The sequence below is a fragment of the Vipera berus genome, assembly GCF_964194415.1.
Source record: "Vipera berus genome assembly, chromosome: 7".
Taxonomy (NCBI): domain Eukaryota; kingdom Metazoa; phylum Chordata; class Lepidosauria; order Squamata; family Viperidae; genus Vipera; species Vipera berus.
In genome coordinates, this window is record NC_138209.1 from 31,471,088 (window position 1) to 31,483,294 (window position 12,207).

At 35.6% G+C, this 12,207-nt stretch overlaps 1 protein-coding gene across 1 annotated transcript in view; it reads left to right on the plus strand.

The window, feature by feature from the left end:
* Positions 1-5,893, plus strand: part of MGAT4D (MGAT4 family member D) — a gene marked incomplete at both ends in the record, with an annotated part of 37,544 nt that extends 31,651 nt beyond the window's left edge. Inside the window, 4 exons of the mRNA XM_081332531.1 lie at positions 1,012-1,119; positions 2,292-2,485; positions 5,701-5,779; positions 5,873-5,893. Of these exons, the coding sequence (XP_081188657.1) occupies positions 1,012-1,119; positions 2,292-2,485; positions 5,701-5,779; positions 5,873-5,893 (402 nt within the window). The remainder of the gene's footprint in view (positions 1-1,011; positions 1,120-2,291; positions 2,486-5,700; positions 5,780-5,872) is intronic.
* Between the last annotated feature and the right edge of the window lie 6,314 nt (positions 5,894-12,207).

Consider the following 12,207-nt stretch of genomic DNA (forward strand, 5'->3'; position numbering starts at 1 on the left):
GAGCAGCATTAAACAAGAAAATGTGTTTTGTTTTTCCAGCAAAATTTGTTAAAATCAGCCATAAACTTTTAATACATTTCTCACATCTTTGTAAGTGCTTATGCACAAAACTGAAACATCTGTAGACTTAGTATGCACTTTATCAAAGTTTAAGCCTTATGACATTTCTTTAGCACTTTTCTCGTTATCTTCTCTTCACCTCAATTCCCCATCCTTTTCTCAATTTTTCATTATTTTTCTGTTTATCTTTCCATTACTCATTTGAATGCCATGACATGATGATTTTAGTGTCCCCCTCCATCTGTAAACACCATAACTACATGATGCAGATGGCAAATCACTGCTGATCTGGTTCAAAATTCTATAATCTCTACATCCTTGCCACCCTTGCTCAGTCAGAATTTGAATATTGCTTTGCTAGCAACCAGTTCTTCTGAAAATCATTGATGGCCTCATTATCAGAGGACATGTCTGGCATATTCTCTGCTGAGTGATTAAAGCTCATGGAAGGCAACTTCAATCAGTCGTTGCTTTTAAGGCACATAGGGTGTATGGTGCAGTTATTTTCATGATTTGCTCCCTGTGATGTTATTGCCAGGGTAACCCATGCAGTTATTAAAGATAAATGCATTCTATCTTTCTATACAAGTTGTAAGAAAATAGTTCTAGAAGTTGATGGCATTTATCCTACTTACATATCCCACATTTATCCTTAGACAAACCCTGCTTGTACATTTGCTTCCACACTATTTTAATATTTCTGGTAAGGCATTAATCCCAGCCAGATATTTTTTTTCTCACAAAGGCGGAAAATCTTCAAATCCACTTGAACATTAGAAAGACTTGTGGTTGTAGCCTGATATTACATCCGCTCTGCTTATTAGTGTCACACTAATAGGTTTGGTCGATTCTTCTTACAAGACTGCATGTAAGAGAATAATAAATGTTCAGATAAAATTCTGTTAAATATTATTGTCTGGTTTTTATGGCACAAAATGCTTTTCTTTCCAGAAAGATTGTGAAAGCCGGAAGTCTAATTTACGCATCCGTTATAAACCATCACTTTTTCAACATGTGGGATTTTATTCTTCTTTAGCTGGAAAAACACAGCGGTTGAGAGTAAGATGTCTTTTTTGTTTATTTGCTTCTGATTTAAATTTGTATTCTTTCTGAAAATAATCAAATATTTCTTTTAATTAAGCTTTCATAGAAAAATAAAATTAATTGGGGCTCCAGTAGAGAAGCATTTAAGTTGGCCTTTTAAAATTCCTGTGTTTTGGTAGGAAGGAACTGTTCAAGAATTAGGATTTTGTCTTTTCAGATAAAGCAAACTTACTAATTTGAAGCTTACCAAACAAATGGCCATAAACACAACTAAACTGGACACTTGATCACTTTCTATCTAGCTTGCTTTTATTTCTCATGTTTCATTTCATTTAAACTAATTTATATAGAAACATTATGCTAGTTCAGATTAATCCATGAGGACTCCGACATTTCATTCTTACAGTGTCAAACAGGGAACCCAGAAATGTGATACACAAGCAATAATAATCTTCCATTTGCATTCCCTTTAGTTCCCTCCGTTGTGAATTCACAGGACCCTGAAAGCAGTTATAATTTATTTGTTTGCTTATTTGTTTGAATTGGTTTTATCTACATAAACCAATATTTTTCCTCTGACATGCAGAAAGAGGGTCATATACACAAAAAGAAAGGGAAGGCTGGAGATGGGGTAAAAAAAAAAGTGTAGCACTTGGAAAGAAAAAGACAAAAAGACAGGAACAAAATTAAATGGGACAGCCACATTCTTCAGCAGAAGTCTTTGCAGTCTCTTGTACCTCTGCCTATTTCTTTATTTCCAACAGCTGCTTCTGTCCTTATCAGTAGGACAAGCAGTAATTTGATAAATGGACAACTAATTATTTGGGAGACTATAATTACTCAGTAAGTATGGTACTATCACAGACAACTATAAGTGTGTGATGGTGGGGAGTGGTGACACATAGATTGTGATGTTGCAACAAAAAAATCCCATGATTTACTTAGTCTGATGAAAGGACATGAGTTTAAATGTTGTGGTTTAGGTTGTGACATCACAATGCAGGTTTGATTGTTTTTTCATTATTTTGCTTAGCAATGGACACTTATTTTTGTATCAGTTCTAAATCTTCCCCACATTGTATTTAGCAGGTGATTCCCAATTCTCATTATATTCCAAGATTATAATTTGTGCTCAAAACTTTGTAAAAGAGTGTTTTTACATATGAACATACATCTATATTTTACAGGATAAAGATTTTGTCAAAACATCATTATTTAGGGAACATGTTAACCCTCCTGCAAAAATGAAAACAAGCTTAACAGTATTTCAGCGGTTTACTCTAGAAAACGCTTATAATGGAATAGAAATATTTTGGGCACTTGCTCCTAAAGCTGGAGATTATATCTTGTTCAGTTTTGAGGAACCATTGAAAATAATAAGGTAATTTATCACCTGATGCAAAATGTTTCTTCTTGTCTCAAATTTTTCTTAATCAAAATTGGTCAACTAACTTACTTTAATTTTCTCAAAGTGAAAATAAATGTTCCAATAAGTATAATGTACAACTATACATTATGCGGGATGCGGTGGCTCAGTGGGTTAGGACGCTGAGCTTGTCGATCAGAAGATCGGCAGTTTGGCGGGTCGAATGCCAAGTGCCGCGTAGCAGAGTGAGTGCCTGTTACTCGTCCCAGCTTCTGCCAACCTAGCAGTTCGAAAGCACGTAAAAATGCAAGTAGAAAAATAGGGACCACTACGGTGGGAAAGTAACAGCGTTCTGTGCGCCTTTGGCGTCTAGTCATGCTGGCCACATGACCACGGAGACGTCCTTGGACAAATGCTGGCTCTTCGGCTTTGAAATAGAGATGAGCACCGGCCCCTAGAGTTGGAAATGACTAGCATGCATGTGCAGGGGAACCTTTACCTTTATATATTATACAATTATAATGTACATTATAGTACTATATATTATATATTATAGTACAATTATAATATACATTAACACAATATATAATGTACAAAAGATAGAGGAGGGAACTAGAGGAAAAGTTATACTAGACCTAATTCTTACTAACAGAGAAGAAGTGATAGAGGGAATTGAAGTTGCTGGAACTTTGGGTGAGAATGAGCACATCATATTAGAATTCAATATAACGCAAACACAAGTAATAGAAAATAATCCAGCCATTGTCTCCAGCCATTGTCTTAAATTTTAAAAGAGCTGATTTTAACAAACTCAGAGCCTGACAAAAATTCCATGGATGAAACTCCTAAAGGGGAAATCAACTTGACAAGCATGGGAAACACTGAAAAAAAATGATCACAAAGCACAGTCCAGCACAATACCACTGAAAAAGAAAAACAAGAAACCAGCATGGTTGCACAAAGATCTCTCTGATAAACTGAAAGACAAAAAGGACAAGTACAAAAAATGGAGAGTGACACATAACTAAGGCAGAATATCAGCAGATAGTCCAATTCTGCTAAGATGCAGTCAGGAAAGCAAAGGCTCAGAATGCAACATCTGTGAAAGATAATAAAAAACATTTCTTTCAACATATAAATAACAAGAAAAAGGTCAAGGAAACAGTAGGTCCACTTCAGAGAGAGAATGCGAGGAAATAACAGGCAGTAGAGAGAAAGCAGAGCTGCTTGCCTCATTCTTTGCATCAGTCTTCATGCAAAAAGAAGCTATAGCCCAACCTACCAAAAACCTAACTGTAAAAGACAGACTAGAAATAAAAATTAAAATAAGCAGGAAAATGGTAAGAGAACACTTGTCTGACCTTGATGAATATAAATCACCAGTGCCAATGGATTACATCCCAGAGTTCTGAAGGGGATGGTAGATGTTATCTTGGAACCATTGTTCCATATCTTTAAAAAATCCTGGAGCATCAGGGAACCACCAGAGAATTGGAAAAGAGCTGATGTGGTTCCCAGTTTCAAAAAAGGGGAGAAAACAGACCCAGGAAACCACAGACCAATCAGACTAATATCAATACCTTGGAAGATACTGGAAAAGATAATCAAAAAACAGATCTGCGTACATCTAGAAATAAATGAAGTCATAAATAAAAGCCAGCATGGGTGTTTTAAAAACAGATCATGCCAAACCAATCTTATTTCATTCTTTGACAAAGTGAATAAATTAGTAGACCAGCGAAATGCTGTTCACATAGTATACTTAGACTTCAGCAAGGCATTTGACAAAGTAGACTACAATCTGCTTCTTGGTAAGCTAGAAAAATGTGGGATAGACAGCATCACCACCAGATGGATTTGTAACTGGCTGACAAACCATATCCAACAAATAGTCCTTATTGGTACTATATCTACATGGAGGGAAGTAAGCAGTGGGATACCACAAGGTCCCATCTTAGGCTCAGTACTCTTCAATATCTTCATAAATGACTTAGATGAGGGAATAGAAGGGGAACTCATCAAATCTGCAGATGACACTAAGCTGGCAGGAATAGCCAACGCCCCAGAAGACAAGCTAAGGATCCAAAAAGATCTTGACAGACTTGAACAATGGGCCCTATCCAACAACATGAAATTTAATGTGGAGAAAAGCAAGGTTTTATGTTTAGGCAGGAAAAACCAAAGTTAAAGTATAAATTAGGTGAAACCTGATTCAAAAACAGTAACTGTGAGAGGAACCTTGGGGTCCTAGTGGATAATCACTTAAATATGAGCCAGCAGTGTGCAGCAGCAGCCAAAAAAGCTAATACAATTCTTGGTTGTATAAACAGAAGCATAGAATGAAAATCACATGAAGTATTAGTACCACTTTATAAAACCTTAATAAGTCCACACCTGGAATACTGCATCCAGTTTTGGTTACCACATTACAAAAAAGATGCTGAGACCTAGGAAAAAGTGCAAAGAAGAGCAACTAAGATGATTAAGGGCCTGAAGAATGGTTGCAGGATTTGGGTTTGGGTAATCTAGAGAAAAGGACTAGTGGTGACATGATAGCAGTATTCCAGTATTTGAGAGGTTGCCACAAAGTAGAGGGGTCAGCTTATTTTCCAAAGCACCAGAGGGCAGGACAAGAAACAATAGATAGAAATTAATCAAGGAGAGAAGCAACCTGGAGTTAAGAAGAAATTTCCTAAGAGTGATGACAATTAGCCATCGGAACAGCTTGCACAGTCAGAAGTTGTGGGTGCTTCATCACTGGAGGTTTTGAAAAAGAGACTGGAGAGTTACTTGTCTGAAATGGTGTAGGGTCTCCTGCTTGAGCAGGGGGTTGGACTAGAAGACCTCCAAGGTCCCTTCCAGCTCTATTCTGATTGAAGTTATTTGAATGGAGAAATTGACAAGTGAGATAATAAGCAAGCCAGTCTTCCATTGTTCTTCTGGTGTAATCTGAAATGTTTTTAACTAGAATAGCAAATGTAGAGAGTATTACATGCCTTTGCTGGGTAATGCCTAAGAGTAGTTCCAATCTTTGTTAATGCTTTATTCCTAACTATGCCTATGGAACAATACATCCAAGACTTCTCATAACTACCTATAATTCACTTTTTTTGTAAACTGTTCTAGAAGTATTTTCTCTGAACAATAAGCTGAAAATGTCTCACAATAGAAGCCCACAATTTCATATTAATGGTAAATTTCCTCATGATTTTATGCAATTTGCTCTGCAGTTACTTATTTAGAAGTGGAAATTCTGAGCATCCTAGAGACATATTGTTTAATGCTACTGTAGAAGTTTTACCCAGTAAGGTAAGTATCTCTGCCCATCTGAATGTGAACCTTTTCTGTAAAAGTAGGGAGAGAATTTTATTAAGTTTATTTATTTCTGCTTAATATTTCTAGCCAATATTCCTAATCGATTAGGCTGTTATCCTTCAGATAGCATATACCAGGGGTGTCAAACTCAATTTCACTGAGGGCCACATCAGCATTGCGGTTGCCCTCAGGGGGCCGGGTGGGTGTGGCCAGGGTGGGCGTGGTCTACTGGGTGGGTGTGGCTAGAGTGCATATGGCCTACTGGGTGGGCGTGGCCAGCTCTACATCGTTCGCATCAAGGGTGCCTATGGGGGCCTGGGCCGGAGTGGGACAGATCTGAGGGTCTCTGGCAGAAGGAGGGTCTCTGGGCCAGGGCCAAGGCAGTGGGGGCCGTTCCCTCACTGTTTCCAGGATGGCTTCGCGGGCCGCATGAAACCACTTCGCGGGCCGGATCCGGCCCCTGGGCCTTGTGTTTGACATGTCTGGCATATACTGTAACATCTTTAATACTGTATACTGATGAATGATAACCATTTGCCTTTTAAAAATTTCTTCAGTTTATCGTAGCAGTTGCATATCACGATGAACATAATACAAACAATTACAGTGCTCCCTTCATTATTACTCCCTGCCCCTAATTTGTTTCTGCTTAAACAGCAATTTGGCAACATTCTTCATTTGGAACTGCCTATTAGAAATTAGCCATAGCAAAAATGTATTCCTAGAAGGATTTATTTTTATTTTTTTTTTAAAAAAAAAACCACCAATAAACATCCACTCTCACTGACCAGGGTAACTTTTATTGAGCTCTAGCTAATTTTTGCATAAGAGGTATGTAATCAAGAAGACGTTGCTTTCCTTTCGAAAGACTGGTTGATATTTTATTCCTTTTATTTGTTTCAGGATATTAATTTACAGACTGAAGGAAGCAATGCAAACAACATTACCATCATAAAAACTTGGGATGGATTTTTTCAGATAGGTAAACAATGTATCAAAAATGCCTCGAGTTTGATTGCTATTTTTCAATGTTGTCGTGGACAAGGGAGGGGATTTGTGGCACGTTGCATCCAAAAGTTTTTTCCCCACTAGATAAAGTATCATTTTTCTTTTCTTAGAATTTATTTAAGAAAAATGAACTGAAAACTAAAGGTAACGTGAACATATGCAAATTAAAAACAAGATTGTTATAGAATTCAGCTATTTAAAATAGTGCATAAATTCTTATTAAAGAATTCTTAGAACAGTGTTAACATTTCTTCCTTTCAGTTTGGGTTTCTGGCTCCATCTGTGGAGGGATTGATCATAATAAAACACGTGTAGAAGATTCAGGTTTTGTCCCAGGCAATATAATAAATGCTAAGACTTAGGCTGAATGTTTTTGTTGGCATGTTTTGTTTTCATGATAATAGACTTTCCTGCTGATGCGTATGAATTCATATGGGTGTTGCCTTGTTGCCTCATCTCTGTAAAATGATACTTTTAAAATCTAGCTGTCACTTTTGAACAGAAAGTGACACAAAAAACTATATTTTGAAGAGTATTTTATGTCTACAGTATGTATTGACTTTTTTAACACCTTATTAGCTAACAGTTGTTATTGCTGTATGAACTATTTATGGAATATAAGCAGATTTGCTTCCAGCTTCCTTGTATTATTTATGTACTTATTCATTCATTGATTTAGCAAATGACTATATATATTCTTACTGAATGTGACTCTGGGCACTACCAACATCATTTAAAACTCTATAACAATCAGTAAAATAATTAAATATGAATTTTAAAAAAGCAAGGTTTCAGGAGAATAACAATCATTTAAGCCCAATAGAGCTACCTCTCAGGCTTCCAATGGGATCCCCAAACATGTTGGAAAAAAGCACATTTTGAGGCCCTTCCAGAAGGTTAGCAAAGATAGAACCAACCTCATCTGGGGGCAGGATGATGTTCCAGAGGGTGGGAGATTTAGCTAAAAAGGCATGTTTCTGGGTCCGATCAGATAGAGTTCTTTAGTAGGTGGGACCTGCAATATACCTGTCCTGCTGGACCTGATGAGAGATGTAATCAGGAAGAAATGGACCCTCAGATAACCTGGTGTCATGCTATGTAGGGATTTAAAGGTCAAAACTAGGACTTTGAATTGCACTTGGAAGCAGACCAGCAACCAATGCAGCTTATAGAACAAAAATACAATATACACCATACTAGATGCACTCTCTCCACCAGTTAAGGCTTTCAGATGGTCTTCAAGAGAAACCTCATGTAGACTGTATATTTCAGGTTTAACGTTATTCAAATATACAGTATATATTGCCTGTGTAGTAATATAAATTAACATTACAAATGAAATATAAAATATAAAATATTCAGACTTAACTACAGATGTAATGTGTTTATTTTTTCAGTTGTAATAGAGGAAATAAGTACTCAGAAAGTAAAGTTGCATTTTATATTTATTCATTATTGAATTTACTGTATTAAATACATTTACAGATGGGTCCCAATTCCAGAAGCTATCTTTTAGGAGGTAGTAAGGTACTATAAGAATAAAACATTAGGAGACACAGTTGAATTTTAGCAATAGTCATTGTGGATAAAAAAAATCTTTCCATTTGGGATATTACATAATAATTTTCAGTAGTTGTTTCTCAATCTTTGATTCAATAGTGCTAGCACATATTTCATCTGAATCAGAGATTTGATGTTAATTAATAGTATTTCCTTGTCTTCCTTTACTTAGCTCTAGAGTGTGCTTAGATCAACTTTGTATTCTTCAAAAATGATTATTATTTATCCAGGTTTCTGGGTGTTTTCCCAGGTAATAAGCAGAAATGGTGTGGCATTGCAAGCTGTGGGTGGAGAAAGAAAATACAGCATTTTATATTGGTGTTAATTATGCATGTTCACTATTACACTGTTAGAGATGTGCACCAAATTTACATTTGGTGGCAATGTATCAGTTTAATTTCATTTGCAGTTTTACATATTTTTTCAAGGCATACACATTTATGGTGTTTCAAGGCATTGAATTTCTGTAAGTTTTTGTTAATCCTTGTATTTCCTTATTGTATTTATTTGTTTGTTTGTTTGTATCCCCTCTTTATTTTTACAAATAACTCAAGGCGACAAGCATATCCAACACATCTCCTATTTTTCTCATAACAACAATCCTGTGAAGCGAGTTAGGCTGAGAGTGTCCGGCCCAAGGTCATCCAGCCAGCTTTCAGGGCTAATGTGGGACTTGAACTCATGATCTATCTCTTTCTAACCTGGTGCCTTAATCATTAGACCAAACTGGCTCTCTTTAATCTTGGTTTGCAATTCTTTTTATTGAAAATGAATGTCAGTTACCTACACAAATATTTCTACTCTGATTTAAAGCACACCATTTTTGGTTTTTAATGGCAGGATATTGATTATGCTAAAAAAATAATTTCAGCATACACCAGAAGTAATATTTTCATTTATTACTAGATAACTTTGAAGATGGAGTAGCAAAGGGTGCCATTCTCCCATTTTTAGGAAACATACAAGCTTTACGTTTGTTTATCCATTCTAGTTCTCCCAAATGGATACTGTTGAGTGAGGTAGGTACAAATTGTTAGTAATGTTGCAATGATTTAAAAAAGCTTTTTGTTTTAATGCATTTAGGAATATGTTTCTGTAATCAATTTGGAGGAAATAGAGCCTTTTCAGACTTTTTTCTGCATTCACAATTATTTTGAATTTCTATTTTAGAAAGAGGTTGCAAGCTGTTCTCCATTTATTTAATTTTCAAAATAAATAAGCATAATAATAATGAAGTAGCACTTTCTAAACTTTACCTATTAATGATTTTTTATTTTTTTCCTGTTATTGATGCATCCTCAATCAGAATTTTTGATACAATTACTGCATGAAATTTTACATTTTTAAATGGGTATTATTATATTTAAAAGATTTCCAAAATAACATGCTGAGGTATTTGGAGGAAATTATGTAAAGATATTGAGAGAATGTGAATTATAAGTGTACTTTGTACTTACCATGTTGAGAAATAGCCTCTCTTTTTTTCTAATGCAGATATTTATACAGACGTAATATAAAGAATTACAGACTTCTTTGAGACTTTGAAACGACCTAAAAGCAGTATGGAAACAAGGCCATCTAGTGCCATCTAGCAAGAAAATTATTAATAATAGAATGCTACCATATTTTCTTCTTAATACCGTACTGTGTGGTGGAACTGGGAGAAAGGTTAATTATACATTATGCACAGAGAATATTGACTTGTATTAATTTTTCAATAATTGAAATTATTGTAATAATCATAATTTATTGCCAACAATCTCTTTATTAAAATGTTTATATTATCTGAAGAAAAAAGGCTATACCTGTACAAACATTTCAGAAAATGTGTTGTAGACAACAGAATTTGTGAATAAATACACGTTCATATGCCAGATGTAAAAATTACAGGTGAACACATTCATAGTAGATTAGCAATACATCAAAACTAATAAAAATAATAAAACATGATCTTGCCAAAATGACATATGTTTACATTTTCTTTCAGATGGTAATTTTTATTAAATATTTTTCTTTGAATTATTTTATTTTGACATTTATTTTGTTATGCTGTGACCCCTAATGGAATAATTGAATTTTACTCCATTAATAAAACTTACTGATGTTATATATATTATTGCATCAGTCATCACCAGCTGGCATAGCTCTATTCAATTTAAGGTATTTCCTCTCAAGAAGGAAAATTGACGGGAGAAAAAAGAACAAATCAGTGCACTTTCCATCTTCCATATCTTTCTAAGGTAGGTTTATCAACTCCAGCTGAAAACAGTCCTATAGATGTTCTCCTTCCTACAACTGTATGCAGTAAACACATTTAATGAATACACTGTCCAAAGTGAGCAAGGCCAAGACTGCATTCCACCCAGGCCTGTGGAGCTCAAATAGTTAAAGTGACAAAATGGAAATCTTTCAGTGAGGGGCAAAGAAAGCAGCTTTGTTCTCCCATCAAGGATGCTAATATAAAACCAATGCCAAAGTAGGAATGGACTATTTGGATTTGGTAAAAATGTTTATGAGGGGACAAAATGTATGTTTTCCTCATTGCTGGGTTAGAATATAACAATAATAGTATTAATCTAAATAATAATAAATAATATTTAAATAATAACAAATGGTAACATAACGAATATGATGGAGGGGGAAAAAACCCAGTCCAGATTGAGCAGTGTAATTCAAAACCAAATAAAGAAATGAAAGAGTAGCCATGTGAAAATATTTTACTTAAAAGTGTTAAGCAAACAATAACCCACCTCTGTAAGTATGGAATATATACAGAAATCCCGTATAAGGTATTTAAGGAGAAATTAGAGAAATCACATATTTTGTAGCAAAACGTACCATTCTTATCTATATACTCAAGGTTTAGTCCAAAAGATGTACTTTGTGTATTGTTTATAATCTTGGAAAAGCTTGCGTACATGCCATTATTACTGACCTCTTTTCTGTCTGAAAATATACAATGAAGGTAACTGTTTGCTTATCTGTACAAGCAAATTGTACAAATGGTTTTCTATAGGCAAGGAGAAGGGTGGCTGAAGTAGGCAAAGAAACTTTAGAATAGGAAAGACAGTTTACTAGAAGGCTTTTTATGGAGAAAGAGGATTTTATAAACAATATGTGATAAGACTGTAGGAGGATCACCGCAACACACACACACACACACACACACACACACACACCAATAATGTCTTTACTTTCCTTCTTATTTTATCTTCCAACGAACTCTGGATATTAAAACAAAAAATCATAAGCCTTTTAACACATAGGCTAAACTAACAAAGCAAAACACAAAATTGGCAAATACCAGCAACTTAACTAAATAAGAATCCCCTCTAGATATTACAAGTTCCTCATTCCAATGACACATTTCTTCACACCAAACCCCTCCTTCCCAAGGTGTACATTACTGACTTACAAAAGGTAAAGATTATAGGCAGTCGAGCCATGTCTTCTTCTCTACAGGACCTGTGTGTCCTCTAGTAATTCCCAAAATCCAAGCTGGGTTTGCCCACATTCTGTGAACAATAGAAAGGCTGCTCTATAAAAGTAACAACTTCAAAACTGTAATTTTATTCCTCCCTTCAATTGCCAAATGCTGTTGAATAAACTGCCTTTTCTTCAAGCAATCTGAGGCTGCAGCTACTGCTGCCACCACTCTGTGCTCTGCCTATCCACACTTTGGCTGCCCACGGTGAGTTGTCCCCATGGCAAATTGGCCATGTTGAGTTGTCCAGCGACCACTTGGTGGCAGTGAATTGGCAGAGACAAATTGGCAATGGTGAACTGTCTGGGCCGAGCTAGCCAGCCAAGGTGTCCTAGATCCTGTTTAGGATCACCCACTTGCTCCTTGGAAG